A 26,009-nucleotide genomic window follows, 5' to 3' on the forward strand; every position below is an offset into this window, starting at 1 on the left:
GTATTATCATGCTGAAACATGGTGGCGGAGGATGAATGGCATGACATGGGGCCGTGTATTATCATGCTGAAACATGGTGGCGGAGGATGAATGGCATGACATGGGGCCGTGTATTATCATGCTGAAACATGGAGCGGAGGATGAATGGCATGACATGGGGCCGTGTATTATCATGCTGAAACATGGTGGCGGACGATGAATGGCATGACATGGGGCCGTGTATTATCATGCTGAAACATGGAGCGGAGGATGAATGGCATGACATGGGGCCGTGTGTTATCATGCTGAAACACGGAGTGGTGGCGGAGGATGACTGGCACGACATGGGGCCGTGTATTATCATGCTGAAACATGGTGGCGGAGGATGAATGGCATGACATGGGGCCGTGTATTATCATGCTGAAACACGGAGTGGTGGCGGTGGATGAATGGCATGACATGGGGCCGTGTATTATCATGCTGAAACATGGTGGCGGAGGATGAATGGCACAGAGAGAGAGAGAGAGTTTCTCCCATTCTTCTCTGCAGATCCTCTCAAGCTCTGTCAGGTTGCATGGGGAGCAATGCTGCACAGCTATTGTCAGGTATCTCCAGAGATGTTCGATCGGGATCAAGTCCGGGCTCTGGCTGGGCCAGTCAAGGACATTCAGAGACTTGTCCCGAAGCCACTCCTGCTTTGTCCTGGCTGTGTCCTTAGGGTTATTTTCCTTTTGGAAGGTGAACCTTTGCCTCAGTCCGAGGTCCTCTGGAGCAGGTTTTCATCAAGTATATCACTGTACTTTGCTCCGTTCATCTTTCCCTCGATCCTGACTAGTCTCCCAGTGACTGCCGCTGAAAAACATGCCCACAGCAAGATGCTGCCACCACCATGCTTCACCGTAAGGTCTGTATTGGCTAGGTGATGAGCGGTGCCTGGTTTCCTCCAGGCCAAAGATTTGAATCTTGGTTTCATCAGACCAGATCATCTTGTTTCTCATGGTCTGAGGGTCCTTTAAGTGTCTTTTGGCAAACTCCAAGTGGGCTGTCATGCCTTTTACTGAGGAGCGGCTTCCATCTGGCCACTCTACCATAAAGGCCTGATGTCTGATTGGTGAAGTGCTGCAGAGATGGTTGTCCTTCTGGAAGGTTCTCCCATCTCTAGAGAGGAACTCTGGAACTCTGTCAGAGTGACCATCGGATTATTGGTCACCTCCCTGACCAAGGCCCTTCTCCCCCAATTGCTCAGTTTGGCCGGGCGGCCAGCTCTAGGAAGAGTCTTGGTGTTTCCAAACTTCTTCCATTTAAGAATGATGGAGGCCACTGTGTTCTTGGGGACCTTCAATGCTGCAGACATTTTTTGGTACCTTTCCTCAGATCTGTGCCTCGATACAATCCTGTCTCGGAGCTCTACGGACAATTCCTTCTACCCCATGGCTTAGTTTTTGCTCTGACATTCACTGTCAATTGTGGGACCTTATATAGACAGGTGTGTGCCTTTCCAAATCATGTCCAATCAATTGAATTTACCACAGGTGGACTCCAATAAAGTTGTAGAAACATCTCAAGGATGATCAATGGAAACAGGATGCACCTGAGCTCAATTTCGAGTCTCATAGCAAAGGGTCTGAATACTTATGTAAATAAGGTATTTACGTTTTTTTGTATACATAAATTTGAAAACATTTCTGAAAAGCTATTTTCGCTTCGGCATTATGGGGTTATTTTGTGGAGATTTATGAGAGAAAAACATTTGTTAATCCATTTTAGAACAAGGAGGTGGAAAAGCACTTTCCGAATGCACTGGAGACAGACAGACAGACAGACACACAGACACACAGACACACAGACAGACAGACAGACAGACAGACAGACAGACAGACAGACAGAGAACCAGGAAAGCAGACAGGCAGAGACACAGACAGACAGACAGACAGACAGACAGACAGACAGACAGACAGACAGAGAACCAGGAAAGCAGACAGGCAGACAGACAGAGACAGACATGCAGACAGACAGACAACCAGGAAAGCAGACAGGCAGACACAGACAGACAGACAGACGGACGGACGGACGGACGGACAGACAGACAGACAGACAGACAGACAGACAGACAGACAGACAGACAGACAGACAGACAGACAGACAGACAGACAGACAGACAGACAGACAGACAGACAGACAGACAGACAGACAGACAGACAGACAGACAGACCGACAGACAGACAGATACCTTGGTGTAGTAACCGGAGAAGACTTTGAGAGTGACGGGGGATATGAACTCTCTGATGAAGTGCAGCCACTCCTTATCGTAACCGATCTGCTTCATGTGAATGTCATCAGTCGGCACGGTCTCATAGCCGCCGGTGATCCGCTTGTCCTGATTGGTCGAGAGACCAGGAAACAACAATAGGACATTTTATTGAACCTACCAGAACCTCCTCCTCCTCCTCCGTGTGGCTGTGTGAGACTGCTATCTCCAGCGTGATGGATAGGGTTAGGGATGATGACAGATGAGGGGTGTGTGGGTTTAAACCAGAACGACCTGGACTTGGCAGAGACCCCCCCCCCCCCTCTACGGGGTCGGCTACAACTGAGTGTATTCCGGTTGTCAGGGGAAACAGAAAGAGAGCCTGTGATGCGACTTCCTCTTTTTCGATCCTTAACAAGGAGACACTCCATCTCAACTCCTCCTCCACATTTACGGGATTGGTTGAACAGTGCAGAAGAGAACCTCCCCCGACAGTTATTTTGTTCTCTCTCGCCAGGACCAGAAAGTCACTCAGGCCTTCATGTTACGTTAGGCAGAGATCAACCTCATGACTCAGAGGCCTTCATGCTACGTTAGGCAGAGATCATGACTCAGAGGCCTTCATGCTACGTTAGGCAGAGATCAACCTCATGACTCAGAGGCCTTTATGTTACGTTAGACAGAGATCAACCTCATGACTCAGAGGCCTTTATGCTACGTTAGGCAGAGATCATGACTCAGAGGCCTTTATGTTACGTTAGGCAGAGATCAACCTCATGACTCAGAGGCCTTTATGTTACGTTAGGCAGAGATCAACCTCATGACTCAGAGGCCTTTATGTTACGTTAGGCAGAGATCAACCTCATGACTCAGAGGCCTTTATGTTACGTTAGGCAGAGATCAACCTCATGACTCAGAGGCCTTTATGTTACGTTAGGCAGAGATCAACCTCATGACTCAGAGGCCTTTATGCTACGTTAGGCAGAGATCAACCTCATGACTCAGAGGCCTTCATGTTACGTTAGGCAGAGATCAACCTCATGACTCAGAGGCCTTCATGCTACGTTAGGCAGAGATCAACCTCATGACTCAGAGGCCTTCATGCTACGTTAGGCAGAGATCAACCTCATGACTCAGAGGCCTTCATGCTACGTTAGGCAGAGATCAACCTCATGACTCAGAGGCCTTCATGCTACGTTAGGCAGAGATCACACCTCATGACTCAGAGGCCTTCATGCTACGTTAGGCAGAGATCAACCTCATGACTCAGAGGCCTTCATGCTACGTTAGGCAGAGATCAACCTCATGACTCAGAGGCCTTCATGCTACGTTAGGCAGAGATCAACCTCATGACTCAGAGGCCTTCATGCTACGTTAGGCAGAGATCAACCTCATGACTCAGAGGCCTTTATGTTACGTTAGGCAGAGATCATGACTCAGAGGCCTTTATGTTACGTTAGGCAGAGATCATGACTCAGAGGCCTTTATGTTACGTTAGGCAGAGATCATGACTCAGAGGCCTTTATGTTACGTTAGGCAGAGATCAACCTCATGACTCAGAGGCCTTTATGTTACGTTAGGCAGAGATCATGACTCAGAGGCCTTTATGTTACGTTAGGCAGAGATCATGACTCAGAGGCCTTTATGTTACGTTAGGCAGAGATCTTTAATTAATTACTTTAATTACAGATATCATAACCCTTTAATTACAGATATCAAAACCCTTTAATTACAGATATCATAACCCTTTAATTACAGATATCAAAACCCATTAATTACAAACTGTTTTAAAGTCAGATCTATCTAGCTAATTAAAATAGTATTAATAACAACATGGCCAGGATTCAATCCAAGGGGCGCTATAAACACCTTTTAAGGGTAATGGATGCTCCCGTGAACACCAGACGAGGAAATCGCCTTTCAAAATATGCATTGTCTGTTGCTCCGTTACCAGGGGGAGGGAGGGACATCTTAGAGGGAGGGAGTGTCGGCTGTCCAGCGCTCTGTTTTTATAACGCTCCTTGGATTGAATCCCAGCCCTTGGTGTAATAACCGATCCGCCTGGGTTTATATAAATAAGGTTATGGTATGTGCTGTGTTTGACCTCTGACCTCGTGGTTGCCTCCTGACCAGGTCCCGTAGTGTTCCATCTCCTCCACCAGCTCGTCGCAGGCCCGCTCCGTGAAGACCGGGAACCAGAATACATCTGGACACGGCTAGAGGAGAACGACACGCAGACAGAAAGATACGTTTAGACGGATGAGACAAATCACTCTACATTTATCAACTTCAACAATTTCAATGAACTCAGGAAACCCGCAAACGTTTAAAAACTCATGAGGTTAGGAAGCAGTAGTCTATGCTACTCTATCTACATGGAGAAACATGAAGTATTGTTGAAAGACGATCAGAAAAAACAAAGTTAAGCTGTCCAGGTGCACACTATATGAATGAGCTCATGTACGCACACACCTCTTCTAGGTAGTTCTCTGTAAAGATGCGTGTGTAGTTGGGATGGATGTACTTCTCCTTCCAGTCCTGGTACATGGATAGACAGAGAGATAGACAGAGACAGAGACAGAGACAGAGACAGAGACAGAGACAGAGACAGAGACAGAGACAGAGAGAGAGAGAGAGAGAGAGGGAGAGAGAGAGAGAGAGAGAGAGAGAGAGAGAGAGAGAGAGAGAGAGAGAGAGAGAGAGAGAGAGAGAGAGAGAGAGAGAGAGAGACCGAGATAGAGAGACAGACCGAGAGAGAGACAGACAGACAGACAGACAGACAGACAGACAGACAGACAGACGGGTACCATACACAACCCAGAATCCACAGTAAATCACAGATCCTTATCAGCCAAGCAGAGTTCGCTCAATTTTTCAAGCAAATTTTTCCATTTACTACAAACAATACAGACAAATGGCTATCGTATCTCATGACATCAAAACATATTTAAAAAGAAAACAAAAAGTAGGGAGGGAGGTTATAAAAGACTTACCATTGGATTTTCAAATATTTGCCACAAATCACTGTTATAGTGTGACGTGTTAAAGTTCGCTGTGGATATTAGCCGTCCAAAGTCATGACGGTTTGTAATGTACATGAACATTCCCTGTAGCGGACAGAGAAAGTCAAATTAGCCATCCCACAATACTCAGTCATTATGTAGAAGTACATCTGCATTAGTTGATTACAACTGTTTTCACAAAGTGATTGACACATGTACATCACTAGAACAACCCCTGGTGTCCTAATGTCCTAATGTGTTTGTTTTGGAAACTAAACAACGAGAACCACACGTCAATGAATAATACTGGAATATTAATGGGGGAGAGGGACAGGGAGGGAGGGGGCAAGGTAGGGGGAGGGGGGGACATCTTAGAGGGAGGGCAGGGAGTGAGGGAGGGACAGGGAGGGAGGGGACATGGTAGGGGGAGGGAGGGACATCTTAGAGGGAGGGCATTGAGTGAGGGAGGGACAGGGAGGGAGGGGACATGGTAGGGGGAGGGAGGGACATCTTAGAGGGAGGGCAGGGAGTGAGGGAGGGACAGGGAGGGAGGGGACATGGTAGGGGGAGGGAGGGACATCTTAGAGGGAGGGCATTGAGTGAGGGAGGGACAGGGAGGGAGGGGACATGGTAGGGGGGAGGGAGGGACATCTTAGAGGGAGGGCAGGGAGTGAGGGAGGGACAGGGAGGGACGGGACAAGGTAGGGGGAGGGGGGGACATCTTAGAGGGAGGGCAGGGAGTGAGGGGACAAGGTAGGGGGAGGGAGGGACATCTTAGAGGGAGGGCAGGGAGTGAGGGAGGGACAGGGAGGGAGGGGACATGGTAGGGGGAGGGAGGGACATCTTAGAGGGAGGGCATTGAGTGAGGGAGTGACAGGGAGGGAGGGGGATGGTAGGGGGAGGGAGGGACATCTTAGAGGGAGGGCAGGGAGTGAGGGGACATGGTAGGGGGAGGGAGGGGACAAGGTAGGGGGAGGGAGGGGACATGGTAGGGGGAGGGAGGGGACAAGGTAGGGGGAGGGAGGGACATCTTAGAGGGAGGGCAGGGAGTGAGGGAGGGACAGGGATGGAGGGGACATGGTAGGGGGAGTGAGGGGACATGGTAGGGGGAGGGAGGGGACAAGGTAGGGGGAGGGAGGGGACATCTTAGAGGGATGGAGGGCAGGGAGGGAGGGGACAAGGTAGGGGGAGGGAGGGACATCTTAGAGGGAGGGCAGGGAGTGAGGGAGGGACAGGGATGGAGGGGACAAGGTAGGGGGAGGGAGGGACATCTTAGAGGGAGGGCAGGGAGTGAGGGAGGGACAGGGAGGGAGGGGACATGGTAGGGGGAGGGAGGGACATCTTAGAGGGAGGGCAGGGAGTGAGGGAGGGACAGGGAGGGAGGGGACATGGTAGGGGGAGGGAGGGACATCTTAGAGGGAGGGCAGGGAGTGAGGGAGGGACAGGGAGGGAGGGGACATGGTAGGGGGAGGGAGGGACATCTTAGAGGGAGGGCAGGGAGTGAGGGAGGGAGGGACAGGGATGGAGGGGACATGGTAGGGGGAGGGAGGGGACATGGTAGGGGGAGGGACATCTTAGAGGGAGGGAGGGGCAGGGAGTGAGGGAAGGAGGGACAGGGAGGGAGGGGACAAGGTAGGGGGAGGGAGGGACATCTTAGAGGGAGGGCAGGGAGTGAGGGAGGGAGGGACAGGGATGGAGGGGCCATGGTAGGGGGAGGGAGGGGACATGGTAGGGGGAGGGACATCTTAGAGGGAGGGAGGGGCAGGGAGGGAGGGGACATGGTAGGGGGAGGGAGGGGACATGGTAGGGGGAGTGAGGGGACATGGTAGGGGGAGGGAGGGGACTAGGTAGGGGGAGGGAGGGGACATCTTAGAGGGAGGGAGGGCAGGGAGGGAGGGGACAAGGTAGGGGGAGGGAGGGACATCTTAGAGGGAGGGCAGGGAGTGAGGGAGGGACAGGGATGGAGGGGACAAGGTAGGGGGAGGGAGGGACATCTTAGAGGGAGGGGCAGAGAGTGAGGGAGGGGGGGACAGGGATGGAGGGGACATGGTAGGGGGAGGGAGGGACATCTTAGAGGGAGGGCAGGGAGTGAGGGAGGGAGGGACAGGGATGGAGGGGACATGGTAGGGGGAGGGAGGGGACATGGTAGGGGGAGGGACATCTTAGAGGGAGGGAGGGGCAGGGAGGGAGGGGACATGGTAGGGGGAGGGAGGGGACATGGTAGGGGGAGGGAGGAGGAGGGACATGGTAGGGGGAGGGAGGGGACATGGTAGGGGGAGGGAGGGGACATGGTAGGGGGAGGGACATCTTAGAGGGAGGGAGGGGCAGGGAGGGAGGAGGAGGGACATGGTAGGGGGAGGGAGGAGGAGGGACATGGTAGGGGGAGGGAGGAGGAGGGACATGGTAGGGGGAGGGAGGGGACATGGTAGGGGGAGGGACATCTTAGAGGGAGGGAGGGAGGGGCAGGGAGGGAGGAGGAGGGACATGGTAGGGGGAGGGAGGAGGAGGGACATGGTAGGGGGAGGGAGGAGGAGGGACATGGTAGCGGGAGGGAGGGAGGGCGTCTGGCGTTGCATTGTGGGAGGAGGTGGAGGGACGCGGCTGAACTGGACCCGCTCTCAGACTTGGCTTTCTGTCTTTTCCCTTTGACAGATTACTGCACAGCTGGGAGGTTTGGGTGTTTGGGATCTCAGACCATCTGTTTCTAATGTGAATTATGTCTCCAAATAATGATTGAAGAGGTTTTAGGAGGGAGTTTGTACTGATGGTGATAGTCCTGATAGTCTAGGTCTGATCAGCTAGCCTAGTGTGAGACGGTCAGAGGGTTGGGGATGGGTTTAGGGAGAAAAGCTTCTCACATATATAGATCTGAAGAGGGGAGGGGAATAAGCATCATGACTGCTGGGAACCTTACTATAACACCTAGACTATAGCTCTGTGACTATAGCTCCGTTACTATAGCTCCGTTACTATAGCTCCGTTACTATAGCTCCGTTACTATAGCTCCGTTACTATAGCTCCGTTACTATAGCTCCGTGACTATAGCTCTGTGACTATAGCTCCGTTACTATAGCTCCGTTACTACAGCTCCATTACTATGGCTCCGTTACTATAGCTCTGTGACTATAGCTCTGTGACTATAGCTCTGTCACTATAGCTCTGTTACTATAGCTCCGTTACTATAGCTCCGTTACTATAGCTCCGTCACTATAGCTCTGTGACTATAGCTCCGTTACTATAGCTCCATTACTAAAGCTCCGTTACTAAAGCTCCGTTACTATAGCTCCGTTACTATAGCTCCGTTACTATAGCTCCGTTACTATAGCTCCGTTACTATAGCTCCGTTACTATAGCTCTGTGACTATAGCTCTGTTACTACAGCTCCGTCACTATAGCTCCGTTACTATAGCTCCGTTACTGTAGCACCTAGACTATAGCTCTGTGACTATAGCTCTGTGACTATAGCTCCGTGACTATAGCACCTAGACTATAGCTCTGTGACTATAGCTCTGTGACTATAGCTCTGTGACTATAGCTCTGTGACTATAGCTCTGTGACTATAGCTCCGTCACTATAGCTGCGTTACTATAGCTGCGTTACTATAGCTCCATTACTATAGCTCCGTTACTATAGCTCCGTTACTATAGCTCCGTTACTATAGCACCTAGACTATAGCTCTGTGACTATAGCTCTGTGACTATAGCTCCGTCACTATAGCTCCGTTACTATAGCTCTGTGACTATAGCTCTGTTACTACAGCTCCGTCACTATAGCTCCGTTACTATAGCTCCGTTACTGTAGCACCTAGACTATAGCTCTGTGACTATAGCTCTGTGACTATGGCTCCGTGACTATAGCACCTAGACTATAGCTCTGTGACTATAGCTCTGTGACTATAGCTCTGTGACTATAGCTCCGTCACTATAGCTCCGTTACTATAGCTGCGTTACTATAGCTCCATTACTATAGCTCCGTTACTATAGCTCCGTTACTATAGCTCCGTTACTATAGCTCCGTTACTATAGCTCCGTTACTATAGCTCCGTTACTATAGCACCTAGACTATAGCTCTGTGACTATAGCTCTGTGACTATAGCTCTGTGACTATAGCTCTGTGACTATAGCTCTGTTACTATAGCTCCGTTACTATAGCACCTAGACTATAGCACCTAGACTATAGCTCTGTGACTATAGCTCTGTGACTATAGCTCTGTGACTATAGCTCTGTGACTATAGCTCTGTGACTATAGCTCCGTTACTATAGCACCTAGACTATAGCTCTGTGACTATAGCTCTGTGACTATAGCTCCGTGACTACTATAGCTCCGTTACTATAGCTCCGTTACTATAGCTCCGTTACTATAGCTCCGTTACTATAGCTCCGTTACCATAGCTCCGTTACCATAGCTCCGTTACTATAGCTCCGTTACCATAGTTAATTTACCATAGCTACGTCACTATAGCCCCGTTACTATAGCTCCGTTACCATAGCTCCGTTACCATAGCTCCGTTACCATAGCTCCGTTACCATAGCTCTGTGACTATAGCTCCGTGACTATAGCTCCGTTACTATAGCTCCGTTACTATAGCTCCGTGACTATAGCTCCGTTACTACTATAGCTCCGTCACTATAGCTCCGTTACTATAGATCTGTTACTATAGCTCCGTGACTACTATAGCTCCGTGACTACTATAGCTCCGTGACTACTATAGCTCCGTTACTATAGATCTGTTACTATAGCTCTGTTACTATAGCTCTGTGACTACTATAGCTCCGTGACTACTATAGCTCTGTGACTACTATAGCTCCGTGACTACTATAGCTCCGTCACTATAGCTCCGTTACTATAGCTCTGTTACTATTGCTCCGTTACTATAGCTCAGTTACCATAGCTCCGTTACCATAGCTCCGTTACTATAGCTCCGTTACCATAGCTCCGTTACCATAGCTCCATTACCATAGCTCCGTTACCATAGCTCCGTCACCATAGCTCCGTTACTATAGCTCCGTTACTATAGCTCCGTCACCATAGCTCCGTTACTATAGCTCCGTTACTATAGCTCCGTTACTATAGCTCCGTTACCTTAGCTCCGTTACCATAGCTCCGTTACTCTAGCTCCGTTACCATAGCTCCGTTACTACTATAGCTCCGTGACTACTATAGCTCCGTCACTATAGCTCCGTTACTATAGCTCCGTTACTATAGCTCCGTTACCATAGCTCCGTTACCATAGCTCCGTTACTACTATAGCTCCGTTACTACTATAGCTCCGTGACTATAGCTCTCACAGACTGATACACTATATATAAAACTATGTGGACAGCCCTTCAAATTAGTGGATTCGGGTATTTCAGCAACACCCGTTGTTGAAAGTTACATAAAATCGAGCACACAGCCATGCAATCTCCATAGGCCAACATTGCCAGTAGAACGGCCTTACTGAAGAGCTCAGTGACTTTTAACGTGGCACCGTTATAGGATGCCACATATCCGAAAAGTCAGTCCGGCAAACTTCTGCCCTGCTAAAGCTGCCCCCGGTCAACTGTAAGTGTGAAGTGGAAACGTCCTGGAGCAACAACGGCTCAGCTGCGAAGTGGTAGGCCACACAAGCTCAAAGAACGGGACTGCCGAGTGTTGAAGAGCGTAGCGGATAAAAATGGTCTGTCCTCGTTTGCATCACTCACTACCGAGTTCCAAACTGCCTTTGGAAGCAACGTCAGAACAATAACTGTTCGTCCGGAGATTCATGAAATGGGTTTCCATGGCCGAGCAGCCGCACACAAGCATAAGATCACCATGCGCAATGCCAAGTGACGGCTGGAGTGGTGCAAAGCTTGCTTGTGGAAACACGTTCTCTGGAGTTATGAATCGCACTTCACCATCTTGCAGTCCGGCGGATGGGTTGGCAGATGCCAGGAGAACACGTCCAGCCCGAATGCATAGTGCCAACTGTAAAGTTTGGTGGAGGAGGAATAATGGTCTGGGGCTGTTTTCATGATTTGGGCTTGGCCCCTCCTTCCAGTGAAGGGAAATCTTAACGAAACAGCAAACAATGACATTCTATACGATTCTGTGCTTCCGACATTGTGGCAACAGTTTGGGGAAGGCCCTTTCCTGTTTCAACATGACAATGCCCCCGTGCACAAAGTGAGGTCCATGCAGAAATGGTTGGTTGAGATCGGTGTGGAAGAAGTTGACTGGCCTGCACAGAGCCCTGACTTCAACCCCATTGAACACATGTGGGATGAATTGGAACGCCGACTGAAAGCCAGGGCTAATCGCACCAACATCAGTGCCCGTCCTCACTAATGCTTGTGTGGTTGAATGGAAGCAAGTTCCTGCAGCAATGTTCCAACATCTAGTGGAAAGCCTTCCCAGAAGAGTGGAGGCTGTTACAGCAGCAATGTTCCAACATCTAGTGGAAAGCCTTCCCAGAAGAGTGGAGGCTGTTACAGCAGCAATGTTCCAACATCTAGTGGAAAGCTTTCCCAGAAGAGTGGAGGCTGTTATAGCAGCAATGTTCCAACATCTAGTGGAAAGCCTTCCCAGAAGAGTGGAGGCTGTTAGAGCAGCAATGTACCAACATCTAGTGGAAAGCCTTCCCAGAAGAGTGGAGGCTGTTATAGCAGCAATGTACCAACATCTAGTGGAAAGCCTTCCCAGAAGAGTGGAGGCTGTTATAGCAACAATGTTCCAACATCTAGTGGAAAGCCTTCCCAGAAGAGTGGAGGCTGTTATAGCAGCAATGTTCCAACATCTAGTGGAAAGCCTTCCCAGAAGAGTGGAGGCTGTTATAGCAACAATGTTCCAACATCTAGTGGAAAGCCTTCCCAGAAGAGTGGAGGCAGTTATAGCAGCAATGTTCTAGCATCTAGTGGAAAGCCTTCCCAGAAGAGTGGAGGCTGTTATAGCAGCAATGTTCCAACATCTAGTGGAAAGCCTTCCCAGAAGAGTGGAGGCTGTTATAGCAGCAATGTTCCAACATCTAGTGGAAAGCCTTCCCAGAAGAGTGGAGGCTGTTATAGCAGCAATGTTCCAACATCTAGTGGAAAGCCTTCCCAGAAGAGTGGAGGCTGTTATAGCAGCAATGTTCCAACATCTAGTGGAAAGCCTTCCCAGAAGAGTGGAGGCTGTTACAGCAGCAATGTTCCAACATCTAGTGGAAAGCCTTCCCAGAAGAGTGGAGACTGTTACAGCAGCAATGTTCCAACATCTAGTGGAAAGCCTTCCCAGGAGAGTGGAGGCTGTTACAGCAGCAATGTTCCAACATCTAGTGGAAAGCCTTCCCAGGAGAGTGGAGGCTGTTATAGCAGCAATGTTCCAACATCTAGTGGAAAGCCTTCCCAGAAGAGTGGAGGCTGTTAAAGCAGCAATGTTCCAACATCTAGTGGAAAGCCTTCCCAGAAGAGTGGAGGCTGTTATAGCAGCAATGTTCCAACATCTAGTGGAAAGCCTTCCCAGAAGAGTGGAGGCTGTTATAGCAGCAATGTTCCAACATCTAGTGGAAAGCCTTCCCAGAAGAGTGGAGGCTGTTATAGCAGCAATGTTCCAACATCTAGTGGAAAGCCTTCCCAGAAGAGTGGAGGCTGTTATAGCAGCAATGTTCCACCATCTAGTGGAAAGCCTTCCCAGAAGAGTGGAGGCTGTTATAGCAGCAATGTTCCAACATCTAGTGGAAAGCCTTCCCAGAAGAGTGGAGGCTGTTATAGCAGCAATGTTCCAACATCTAGTGGAAAGCCTTCCCAGAAGAGTGGAGGCTGTTATAGCAGCAATGTTCCAACATCTAGTGGAAAGCCTTCCCAGAAGAGTGGAGGCTGTTATAGCAGCAATGTTCCAACATCTAGTGGAAAGCCTTCCCAGAAGAGTGGAGGCTGTTATAGCAGCAATGTTCCAACATCTAGTGGAAAGCCTTCCCAGAAGAGTGGAGGCTGTTATAGCAGCAATGTTCCAACATCTAGTGGAAATCCTTCCCAGAAGAGTGGAGGCTGTTATAGCAGCAAAGAGGGGACCAACTCCATATTAATGCCCGTGATTTTGGAATGAGATGTTCGACGAGCAGGTGTCCACATACTTTAGTGTATATCTGATCGTTATTCTCCTGCCTCCTGCTAAGTACTCCTTGAGGGGCGGGAGGAACTACAAAAGATTCCTCAGTCTCTAACCCCTCTTTGTCTCTATCCCCTCTCTGTCTCTATCCTCTCTCTGTCTCTAACCCCTCTCAGGCTCTATCCCCTCTCTGTCTCTATCCCCTCTCTGTCTCTAACCCCTCTCTGTCTCTATCCCCTCTCTGTCTCTATCCCCTCTCTGTCTCTATCCCCTCTCTGTCTCTATCCTCTCTCTGTCTCTAACCCCTCTCTGTCTCTATCCCCTCTCTGTCTCTAACCCCTCTCTGTCTCTAACCCCTCTCTGTCTCTAACCCCTCTCTGTCTCTATCCCCTCTCTGTCTCTATCCCCTCTCTGTCTCTAACCCCTCTCTGTCTCTAACCTCTCTGTCTCTAACCTCTCTGTCTCTAACCCCTCTCTGCCTCTATCCCCTCTCTGTCTCTAACCCCTCTCTGTCTCTATCCCCTCTCTGTCTCTATCCCCTCTCTGTCTCTATCCCCTCTCTGTCTCTATCCTCTCTCTGTCTCTAACCCCTCTCTGTCTCTATCCCCTCTCTGTCTCTATCCCCTCTCTGTCTCTAACCCCTCTCTGTCTCTAAACCCTCTCTGTCTCTATCCTCTCTCTGTCTCCAACCCCTCTCTGTCTCCAACCCCTCTCTGTCTCTAACCCCTCTCTGTCACTAACCCCTCTCTGTCTCTATCCCCTCTCTGTCTCTATCCCCTCTCTGTCTCTAACCCCTCTCAGTCTCTAACCTCTCTCAGTCTCTAACCCCTCTCAGTCTCTAACCCCTCTCACCCTCTAACCCCTCTCAGTCTCTAACCCCTCTCAGGCTCTAACCTCTCTCTGTCTCTAACCTCTCTCAGTCTCTAACCTCTCTTAGTCTCTAACCCCTCTCAGGCTCTAACCCCTCTCTGTCTCTAACCCCTCTCTGTCACTAACCCCTCTCTGTCTCTAACCCCTCTCTGTCACTAACCCCTCTCTGTCTCTAACCTCTCTCAGTCTCTAACTCATCACAGGCAGAAGGTTAACATCCATTTCCAAAGGTCTATGGAGATACACAGCTTCCTCTCTATTGGTTTGGCAGAGCTCCTCTAAGAGCTCTAGAAAGGCTGATATTGTAATGCTGTGATGGGAAAACATGTCCATTGGAATTCAGGTACTGCATTTTACATTTTGTTGGGGATACCTAACGGATGGCTGGACATAGGTTCTACGATGGGCTGGACATAGGTTCTACGATGGGCTGGACATAGGTTCTACGATGGGCTGGACATAGGTTCTACGATGGGCTGGACATAGGTTCTACGATGGGCTAGATATAGGTTCTACGATGGGCTGGACATAGGTTCTACGATGGGCTGGACATAGGTTCTACGATGGGCTGGACATAGGTTCTACGATGGGCTGGACATAGGTTCTACGATGGGCTGGACATATGTTCTACGATGGGCTGGACATAGGTTCTACGATGGGCTGGACATATGTTCTACGATGGGCTGGACATAGGTTCTACGATGGGCTGGACATAGGTTCTACGATGGGCTGGATATAGGTTCTACGATGGGCTGGACATATGTTCTACAATGGCCTGGACATAGGTTCTACGATGGGCTGGATATAGGTTCTACGATGGGCTGGACATAGGTTCTACGATGGCCTGGACATAGGTTCTACGATGGACTGGACATATGTTCTACGATGGGCTGGACATAGGTTCTACGATGGGCTGGATATATGTTCTACGATGGGCTGGATATAGGTTCTACGATGGGCTGGACATAGGTTCTACGATGGGCTGGACATAGGTTCTACGATGGGCTGGACATAGGTTCTACGATGGGCTGGACATAGGTTCTACGATGGGCTAGATATAGGTTCTACGATGGGCTGGACATAGGTTCTACGATGGGCTGGACATAGGTTCTACGATGGGCTGGACATAGGTTCTACGATGGGCTGGACATAGGTTCTACGATGGGCTGGACATAGGTTCTACGATGGGCTGGACATAGGTTCTACGATGGGCTAGATATAGGTTCTACGATGGGCTGGACATAGGTTCTACGATGGGCTGGACATAGGTTCTACGATGGGCTGGACATAGGTTCTACGATGGGCTGGACATAGGTTCTACGATGGGCTGGACATATGTTCTACGATGGGCTGGACATAGGTTCTACGATGGGCTGGACATATGTTCTACGATGGGCTGGACATAGGTTCTACGATGGGCTGGACATAGGTTCTACGATGGGCTGGATATAGGTTCTACGATGGGCTGGACATATGTTCTACAATGGCCTGGACATAGGTTCTACGATGGGCTGGATATAGGTTCTACGATGGGCTGGACATAGGTTCTACGATGGCCTGGACATAGGTTCTACGATGGACTGGACATATGTTCTACGATGGGCTGGACATAGGTTCTACGATGGGCTGGATATATGTTCTACGATGGGCTGGATATAGGTTCTACGATGGGCTGGACATAGGTTCTACGATGGGCTGGACATAGGTTCTACGATGGGCTGGACATAGGTTCTACGATGGGCTGGACATAGGTTCTACGATGGGCTAGATATAGGTTCTACGATGGGCTGGACATAGGTTCTACGATGGGCTGGACATAGGTTCTACGATGGGCTGGACATAGGTTCTACGATGGGCTGGACATAGGTTCTACGATGGGCTGGACATAGGTTCTACGATGGGCTGGACATAGGTTCTACGATGGGCTGGATATAGGTTCTACAATGGGCTGGACATAGGTTCTACGATGGCCTGGACATAGGTTCTACGATGGGCTGGACATAGGTTCTACGATGGGCTGGACATAGGTTCTACGATGGCCTGGACATAGGTTCTACGATGGGCTGGACATAGGTTCTACGATGGGCTGGACATATGTTCTACGATGGGCTGGACATAGGTTCTACGATGGGCTGGATATAGGTTCTACGATGGGCTGGACATATGTTCTACGATGGGCTGGACATAGGTTCTACAATGGGCTGGACATAGGTTCTACGATGGGCTGGACATAGGTTCTACGATGGGCTGGACATAGGTTCTACGATGGGCTGGACATAGGTTCTACGATGGGCTGGACATAGGTTCTACGATGGGCTGGACATAGGTTCTACGATGGGCTGGACATAGGTTCTACGATGGGCTGGACATAGGTTCTACGATGGGCTGGACATAGGTTCTACGATGGGCTGGACATAGGTTCTACGATGGGCTCGACATAGGTTCTACGATGGGCTGGACATAGGTTCTACGATGGGCTGGACATAGGTTCTACGATGGGCTGGACATAGGTTCTACGATGGGCTGGATATAGGTTCTACGATGGGCTGGACATATGTTCTACAATGGCCTGGACATAGGTTCTACGATGGGCTGGATATAGGTTCTACGATGGGCTGGACATAGGTTCTACGATGGCCTGGACATAGGTTCTACGATGGGCTGGACATAGGTTCTACGATATCAACCCGTTGGAAATGGTTATTTATACAAAGTAGAATAACAAAAGCTGTTAAAAACCTTTGGGACTCTGAGCATGTGAAATGATTCCGGGTTGGGGGAGTCTTTTTCTCTGTGATTGGTCTAAAAGGGAGGAAAAACACCTTGTAAATGGTGTACCGGTACGTTTTGTCAGAGAGAGAGCTAGATAGACAGGTAAGATGTAACATACAGGAGGAGGACGCATGGGAAGGAGAGGACGTGAGCTGCATGAGGAAGACCAAGACTCCCTACGAAGCTGCTGTTTTGGTAGTTATTATCTTAGTAAGTGTTGCATGCTGGGACAGAGTGAAGCGATGCGGAGATGCATACACTCAGAGCAGAGCTCTGTGGTAGTACGTGTTAGCATGGGGTGACACGTGACCTGATGACATAGAGCACAGACAGACAATATAGACCAAATCTACAGGGACAAGGGAAGTAACAAAATACAGTTTAGAAGACAGCCAGACATTGCCATTGGTTGGAAATGGTCACATGACAGAGGAGAGGAGAGAACAGGAGAGGAGAGGAGGAAGGAGACAGAGAGAGGACAGGAGAGGACAGGAGAGAGGAGGGGAGAGACAGGAGAGGAGAGGAGAGAGGAGGGGAGAGGGGAGGGAGACTGAGAGAGGACAGGAGAGGAGAGGAGAGAGGAGGGGAGAGGGGAGGGAGACCGAGAGAGGACAGGAGAGGAGAGGAGAGAGGAGGGGAGAGGGGAGGGAGACAGAGAGAGGACAGGAGAGGAGAGGAGAGGAGAGGTGAGGAGAGGAGGGAGACAGAGAGAGTACAAGAGAGGAGAGGAGAGGAGAGGAGAGGAGAGGAGAGGAGAGGAGAGGAGAGGAGAGGAGGAGGGAGACAGAGAGAGGACAGGAGAGGAGAGGAGAGGGGCGGAGAGGAGAGGACAGGAGAGGAGGAGGGAGACAGAGAGAGGAGAGGAGAGGAGAGGAGAGGAGAGGAGAGGAGAGGACACTGAGAGAGGACAGGAGAGGAGGGGAGAGGGGAGGGAGACCGAGAGAGGACAGGAGAGGAGAGAGGAGGGGAGAGGGGAGGGAGACTGAGAGAGGACAGGAGAGGAGGGGAGAGGGGAGGGAGACCGAGAGAGGACAGGAGAGGAGAGGAGAGAGGAGGGGAGAGGGGAGGGAGACTGAGAGAGGACAGGAGAGGAGGGGAGAGGGGAGGGAGACTGAGAGAGGACAGGAGAGGAGGGGAGAGGGGAGGGAGACCGAGAGAGGACAGGAGAGGAGAGGAGAGAGGATGGGAGAGGGGAGGGAGACTGAGAGAGGACAGGAGAGGAGAGAGGAGGGGAGAGGGGAGGGAGACTGGGAGAGGAAGAGAGGAAAGGGAGACCGAGAGAGGACAGGAGAGGACAGGAGAGGAGAGGAGAGAGGAGGGGAGGGGGGGAGGGAGACTGAGAGAGGACAGGAGAGGAGGGGAGAGGGGAGGGAGACTGAAAGAGGACAGGAGAGGAGGGGAGAGGGGAGGGAGACCGAGAGAGGACAGGAGAGGAGAGGAGAGAGGAGGGGAGAGGGGAGGGAGACTGAGAGAGGACAGGAGAGGAGAGGAGAGAGGAGGGGAGAGGGGAGGGAGACTGGGAGAGGAAGAGAGGAAAGGGAGACCGAGAGAGGACAGGAGAGGACAGGAGAGGAGAGGAGAGAGGAGGGGAGGGAGACTGAGAGAGGACAGGAGAGGAGAGGAGAGAGGAGGGGAGAGGGGAGGGAGACTGGTAGAGGAAGAGAGGAAAGGGAGACCGAGAGAGGACAGGAGAGGACAGGAGAGGAGAGGAGAGAGGTGGGGAGAGGGGAGGGAGACAGAGAGGACAGGAGAGGAGAGGAGAGAGGAGGGGAGAGGGGAGGGAGACTGGGAGAGGACAGGAGAGGAGAGGAGAGAGGAGGGGAGAGGGGAGGGAGACTGAGAGAGGACAGGAGAGGAGGGGAGAGGGGAGGGAAACCGAGAGAGGACAGGAGAGGAGAGGGGAGAGGAGGGGAGAGGGGAGGGAGACTGGGAGTGGACGAGAGGAAAGGGAGACCGAGAGAGGACAGGAGAGGAGAGGAGAGAGGAGGGGAGAGGGGAGGGAGACTGAGAGAGGACAGGAGAGGAGGGGAGAGGGGAGGGAGACTGAGAGAGGACAGGAGATGAGGGGAGAGGGGAGGGAGACCGAGAGAGGACAGGAGAGGAGAGGAGAGAGGAGGGGAGACCGGAGGGAGACTGAGAGTGGACAGGAGAGGAGAGGAGAGAGGAGGGGAGAGGGGAGGGAGACTGGGAGAGGAAGAGAGGAAAGGGAGACCGAGAGAGGACAGGAGAGGACAGGAGAGGAGAGGAGAGAGGAGGGGAGGGAGACTGAGAGAGGACAGGAGAGGAGAGGAGAGAGGAGGGGAGAGGGGAGGGAGACTGGGAGAGGAAGAGAGGAAAGGGAGACCGAGAGAGGACAGGAGAGGACAGGAGAGGAGAGGAGAGAGGTGGGGAGAGGGGAGGGAGACTGAGAGAGGAGAGGAGAGGAGAGGAGAGAGGAGGGGAGAGGGGAGGGAGACTGGGAGAGGACAGGAGAGGAGAGGAGAGAGGAGGGGAGAGGGGAGGGAGACTGGGATAGGACAGGAGAGGAGAGGAGAGAGGAGGGGAGAGGGGAGGGAGACTGAGAGAGGACAGGAGAGGAGGGGAGAGGGGAGGGAGACCGAGAGAGGACAGGAGAGGAGAGGGGAGAAGAGGGGAGAGGGGAGGGAGACTGGGAGTGGACGAGAGGAAAGGGAGACCGAGAGAGGACAGGAGAGGAGAGGGGAGGAGAGAGGAGAGGGAGAGGAGAGGGAGAGAGGAGAGGAGAGGGAGACCGAGAGAAGACAGGAGAGGAGAGGAGAGCCCTGAATCTGAACGCACCACAGAGGCTGTTGTAAACAGACAAAATCATGCCTTAAGGAAGACAGACAGACAGAGACAGCACATGGACAGACAGACAGACAGACAGACAGACAGACAGACAGACAGACAGACAGACAGACAGAGGCAGCGCATGGAGACAGACAGACAGAAAGACAGACAGAGAAACAGACAGCACAATGAGACAGAGAGAGGGACAGACAGACAGACAGACAGACAGACAGACAGACAGACAGACAGACTGAAATCATGTGGAGACAGACAGACAGACAGACAGACAGACAGACAGACGTGGAGACAGACAGACAGACAGACAGACAGACAGACAGACAGACAGACAGACAGACAGACTGAAATCATGTGGAGACAGACAGACAGACAGACAGACAGACAGACAGACAGACAGACAGACAGACAGACAGACAGACAGACAGACAGCTCATGGAAACATACTGTGTACAGGATACCACAGCACAATGAGACACAGAGACATTACAGAATACCGGTCTTTGCTCTCTGGAGACTTTAGCATTCAGATACATATACACTGAGTATACAAAACATTAAGAACACCTGCTCTTTCCATGACAGACTGACCAGTTCAATCCAGGAGAAAGCTATGATCCCTTATTGATGTCACTTGTTAAATCCACTTCAATCAGTGTAGATGAAGTGGAGGTGACAAGTTAAAGATGGATTTTTAAGCCTTGAGTCAATTGAGACATGAATTGTGTGTGTCATACAGAGGGTGAACGGGCAAGACACAATATTGAAGTGCCTTTGAACGGGGTACGGTAGTAGGTGCCAGGATCACCGGTTTGAGTGTGTCAAGAACTGCAACGCTGCTGGGTTTTTCACACTCAACAGTTTCCTGTGTGTATCAAGACTGGTCCACCACCCAAAGGACATCCAGTTAACTTGACACAACTGTGGGAAGCATTGGAGTCAACATGGGCCAGCATCCCTGTGGAACGCTTTCAACACCTTGTAGAGTCCATGCCCCGATGAATTGAGGCTGTTCTGAGGGCAAAAGGGGAAGCGGTGCAACTCAATATTAGGAAGGTGTTCTTAATGTTTTGTATACTCAGGGGAGATACTGTACATATAGCATAAGATAAGATAACATCAGCTAACCTAACCTAACATAACATAAGATAACATAACCTAACATAAGCTAACATAAGCTAACATAAGCTAACATAAGCTAACATAAGCTAAACTAATTTAACATAAACTAAACTAATTTAACATAAGCTAACATAAGCTAAACTAATTTAACATAAGCTAACCTAACCTATCATAACATAACATGACCTAACCTAACATAATGTAAGTCTGCATTATGTGTCTATGGACACAGAGGAAGAGGCGAAGGCAGTGGGCCATTAAACTTCCTCCAAACGTCCTCGTACTCTGCCTTAGATAAAAACAGATGTCCTGTATGTTTCTAATCTAAACAGTGTATGACTGTCAATGCAGTCGCTGCTAGATCTAGATCATTCTAGTTCTTACACTGAGGCACGTAATAACTCAGGCGGTATCTGAGCAGTCTTACCAATTCTCTAGCGTGTTTACAGAGAGCCATGTCAGGATCCAGTTTCTCCAAAACAAAATGTTTCCTCTCCTTCAGCTCGTTTCTCAGGACTTCTCCCTTTATCAAGTATATATGAGCCATGTAGGGAATGTTCCATACGCCCCTGAGCAAGGAGAGAAGGACAGAGACAGCGAGAGAGGGGGGGGAGAAAGAGAGAGGGGGGGGGGGGAAGAGACAGACACAGAGAGAGAGAGAGAGAGAGAGAGAGAGAGAGAGAGAGAGATACAGAGAGAGAGATAGACAGAGAGAGAGAGAGATACAGAGAGAGAGAGAGAGAGAGAGAGAGAGAGAGAGAGAGAGAGAGAGAGAGAGAGAGAGAGAGAGAGAGAGAGATGTTAATTCGTTTTGTTTGTTCGTTTTGTTTGTTTCACTTTTGTGTATTGTCTACCTCACTTGCTTTGGCAATGTTAACACATGTTTCCCATGCCAATAAAGCCCCTTGAATTGAATTGAATTGAATTGAATTGAGAGAGAGAGAGAGAGAGACACAGAGACACAGAGAGACAAGGAGACACAGAGGGGGAGCGAGACAGGGAGAGAGAGAGAGAGAGAGAGAGAGACAGAGAGAGACAGAGAGAGACAGAGAGAGACAGAGAGAGAGACACAGACAAAGGGGGAGAGAGAGAGAGAGAGAGGGAGAGAGAGAGAGAGAGAGAGAGAGAGACAGAGAGAGAGAGACAGAGAGAGAGACACAGACAAAGGGGGAGAGAGACACAGTATCATTTCCCAGACAGTCAGCCATCCAATATACTGGTTAGTCTCGGTGATGTAAAAAAAACATCCAAACATCTCAGAACTGAACTGCTGACCATGATCCTTATAGCTGCACTATATTAACCATGTGCTGCATGACCAGGGAACCTGATCCTGGATGGGGTTTAGACGTGTCTCGGTGGGATCCTTGGCATACAGTTAGATGCAGGAAACACATGTTATTCATTCTACCTCTTTTTCTGTCTGGTGGCTGTGAAGCAATGAGATCATCACAAATGATCCTCCTGCAGGTTTATATATATATATATATATTTTTTTTTTTACACACAACTATTCATAGGACCCATAATCCCCGGCTCTGCCAGTGGACCACACCAACGAGCAGCGTTCCTGAAAGTCTTATTACATCACAGGAGGCTGCTGAAGAGGAAGACGGCTCATCATAAAGGCTGGAACGGAGCCAACGGCATCAAACCAATAGAAACCGTGTGTTTGTTACCATTTCACTCATTCTGCTCCTCCAGCCGTTACCACAAGCCACGTCCTCCCAAATTAAGGTGCCACCAGCCTCCTGTGTCTGACACTGTGGCTTCCTTGAAACCGATCCGTGAGTGAGTAATACTCAGAAATTCACAAATAAGCCGAAAGCTGATTTATACATACGAAGACGTACGAAAGGATAGTTTATAGGGAAGAATCCGACCCCCATTGGTTGAGGACCGGGCACTCACGTGCGCTTGCTCTGCACGATGTCGATGTAGTCTTCAGAACGGGCGTAGTATCCGTCCAGACTCAGCGCTCCCCAGAAGTTGGACCACAACTTGCCGTGACGAGTGACAAGAGGACCAATTATTTTCCTGCAGAAAAGGAGAGAAGAAGAAAGAGAGAGACTGTCACTATCATTCAGTACAAAGAATTTGAAACTGTAAAAAATATTTATTGAGTGAAAAGCCTAAATGTGCAGTTTTGGCGGCCAAATATGTGTCCTCCTGCCACAAGCTGAGGGACAGCCAGTGAAAAGTGCAATGTAATGTGGATAATATTTCCCATTTAGCTTAGTTTTGTTTTGTCTTTCATACCCGGTCATATGTCTTCTCAGTCATGTTGACACTGGTCTACTACCAGGTCATGTGTCTTCTCAGTCATGTTGACACTGGTCTACTACCAGGTCATGTGTCTTCTCAGTCATGTTGACACTGGTCTACTACCAGGTCATGTGTCTTCTCAGTCATGTTGAGACTGGTCTACTACCAGGTCATGTGTCTTCTCAGTCATGTTGACACTGGTCTACTACCAGGTCATGTATCTTCTCAGTCATGTTGACACTGGTCTACTACCAGGTCATGTGTCTTCTCAGTCATGTTGACACTGGTCTACTACCATGTCATGTGTCTTCTCAGTCATGTTGACACTGGTCTACTACCAGGTCATGTGTCTTCTCAGTCATGTTGACACTGGTCTACTACCAGGTCATGTATCTTCTCAGTCATGTTGACACTGGTCTACTACCAGGTCATGTGTCTTCTCAGTCATGTTGACACTGGTCTACTACCATGTCATGTGTCTTCTCAGTCATGTTGACACTGGTCTACTACCAGGTCATGTGTCTTCTCAGTCATGTTGACACTGGTCTACTACCAGGTCATGTGTCTTCTCAGTCATGTTGACACTGGTCTACTACCAGGTCATGTGTCTTCTCAGTCATGTTGAGACTGGTCTACTACCAGGTCATGTGTCTTCTCAGTCATGTTGACACTGGTCTACTACCAGGTCATGTATCTTCTCAGTCATGTTGACACTGGTCTACTACCAGGTCATGTGTCTTCTCAGTCATGTTGAGACTGGTCTACTACCATGTCATGTGTCTTCTCAGTCATGTTGACACTGGTCTACTACCAGGTCATGTGTCTTCTCAGTCATGTTGACACTGGTCTACTACCAGGTCATGTGTCTTCTCAGTCATGTTGACACTGGTCTACTACCAGGTCATGTATCTTCTCAGTCATGTTGACACTGGTCTACTACCAGGTCATGTGTCTTCTCAGTCATGTTGACACTGGTCTACTACCATGTCATGTGTCTTCTCAGTCATGTTGACACTGGTCTACTACCAGGTCATGTGTCTTCTCAGTCATGTTGACACTGGTCTACTACCAGGTCATGTATCTTCTCAGTCATGTTGACACTGGTCTACTACCAGGTCATGTGTCTTCTCAGTCATGTTGACACTGGTCTACTACCATGTCATGTGTCTTCTCAGTCATGTTGACACTGGTCTACTACCAGGTCATGTGTCTTCTCAGTCATGTTGACACTGGTCTACTACCAGGTCATGTGTCTTCTCAGTCATGTTGACACTGGTCTACTACCAGGTCATGTGTCTTCTCAGTCATGTTGAGACTGGTCTACTACCAGGTCATGTGTCTTCTCAGTCATGTTGACACTGGTCTACTACCAGGTCATGTATCTTCTCAGTCATGTTGACACTGGTCTACTACCAGGTCATGTGTCTTCTCAGTCATGTTGAGACTGGTCTACTACCATGTCATGTGTCTTCTCAGTCATGTTGACACTGGTCTACTACCAGGTCATGTGTCTTCTCAGTCATGTTGACACTGGTCTACTACCAGGTCATGTGTCTTCTCAGTCATTTTGACACTGGTCTACTACCAGGTCATGTGTCTTCTCAGTCATGTTGACACTGGTCTACTACCAGGTCATGTGTCTTCTCAGTCATGTTGACACTGGTCTACTACCAGGTCATGTGTCTTCTCAGTCATGTTGAGACTGGTCTACTACCAGGTCATGTGTCTTCTCAGTCATGTTGACACTGGTCTACTACCAGGTCATGTATCTTCTCAGTCATGTTGACACTGGTCTACTACCAGGTCATGTGTCTTCTCAGTCATGTTGAGACTGGTCTACTACCATGTCATGTGTCTTCTCAGTCATGTTGACACTGGTCTACTACCAGGTCATGTGTCTTCTCAGTCATGTTGACACTGGTCTACTACCAGGTCATGTGTCTTCTCAGTCATTTTGACACTGGTCTACTACCAGGTCATGTGTCTTCTCAGTCATGTTGACACTGGTCTACTACCAGGTCATGTGTCTTCTCAGTCATGTTGACACTGGTCTACTACCAGGTCATGTGTCTTCTCAGTCATGTTGACACTGGTCTACTACCAGGTCATGTGTCTTCTCAGTCATGTTGAGACTGGTCTACTACCAGGTCATGTGTCTTCTCAGTCATGTTGACACTGGTCTACTACCAGGTCATGTATCTTCTCAGTCATGTTGACACTGGTCTACTACCAGGTCATGTGTCTTCTCAGTCATGTTGAGACTGGTCTACTACCATGTCATGTGTCTTCTCAGTCATGTTGACACTGGTCTACTACCAGGTCATGTGTCTTCTCAGTCATGTTGACACTTGTCTACTACCAGGTCATGTGTCTTCTCAGTCATGTTGACACTGGTCTACTACCAGGTCATGTGTCTTCTCAGTCATGTTGACACTGGTCTACTACCAGGTCATGTGTCTTCTCAGTCATGTTGACACTGGTCTACTACCAGGTCATGTGTCTTCTCAGTCATGTTGACACTGGTCTACTACCAGGTCATGTGTCTTCTCAGTCATGTTGACACTGGTCTACTACCATGTCATGTGTCTTCTCAGTCATGTTGACACTGGTCTACTACCAGGTCATGTGTCTTCTCAGTCATGTTGACACTGGTCTACTACCAGGTCATGTGTCTTCTCAGTCATGTTGACACTGGTCTACTACCAGGTCATGTGTCTTCTCAGTCATGTTGACACTGGTCTACTACCAGGTCATGTGTCTTCTCAGTCATGTTGACACTGGTCTACTACCAGGTCATGTGTCTTCTCAGTCATATTGACACTGGTCTACTACCAGGTCATGTGTCTTCTCAGTCATGTTGACACTGGTCTACTACCAGGTCATGTGTCTTCTCAGTCATGTT

General features: G+C 49.8%; 1 protein-coding gene across 2 annotated transcripts in view; it reads right to left on the reverse strand.

Annotated features, from left to right (window-relative positions):
- LOC129823271 (procollagen-lysine,2-oxoglutarate 5-dioxygenase 2-like) overlaps positions 1-26,009 on the reverse strand; it is a 213,219-nt gene that overhangs the window by 31,366 nt on the left and 155,844 nt on the right. The window contains exons 12-18 of one of the 2 annotated variants that reach the window (XM_055882195.1): positions 22,754-22,879; positions 21,270-21,411; positions 16,886-16,948; positions 5,221-5,334; positions 4,700-4,765; positions 4,339-4,443; positions 2,210-2,356 (exon numbers count right to left, since the gene is read on the reverse strand). In XM_055882195.1, coding sequence (XP_055738170.1) covers positions 2,210-2,356; positions 4,339-4,443; positions 4,700-4,765; positions 5,221-5,334; positions 16,886-16,948; positions 21,270-21,411; positions 22,754-22,879 — 763 coding nt within the window. The remainder of the gene's footprint in view (positions 1-2,209; positions 2,357-4,338; positions 4,444-4,699; positions 4,766-5,220; positions 5,335-16,885; positions 16,949-21,269; positions 21,412-22,753; positions 22,880-26,009) is intronic. The other variant, XM_055882196.1, reaches the window with a different exon arrangement.

The sequence above is a fragment of the Salvelinus fontinalis genome, chromosome 25 (assembly GCF_029448725.1).
Source record: "Salvelinus fontinalis isolate EN_2023a chromosome 25, ASM2944872v1, whole genome shotgun sequence".
NCBI classification, from domain to species: Eukaryota; Metazoa; Chordata; class Actinopteri; order Salmoniformes; family Salmonidae; genus Salvelinus; species Salvelinus fontinalis.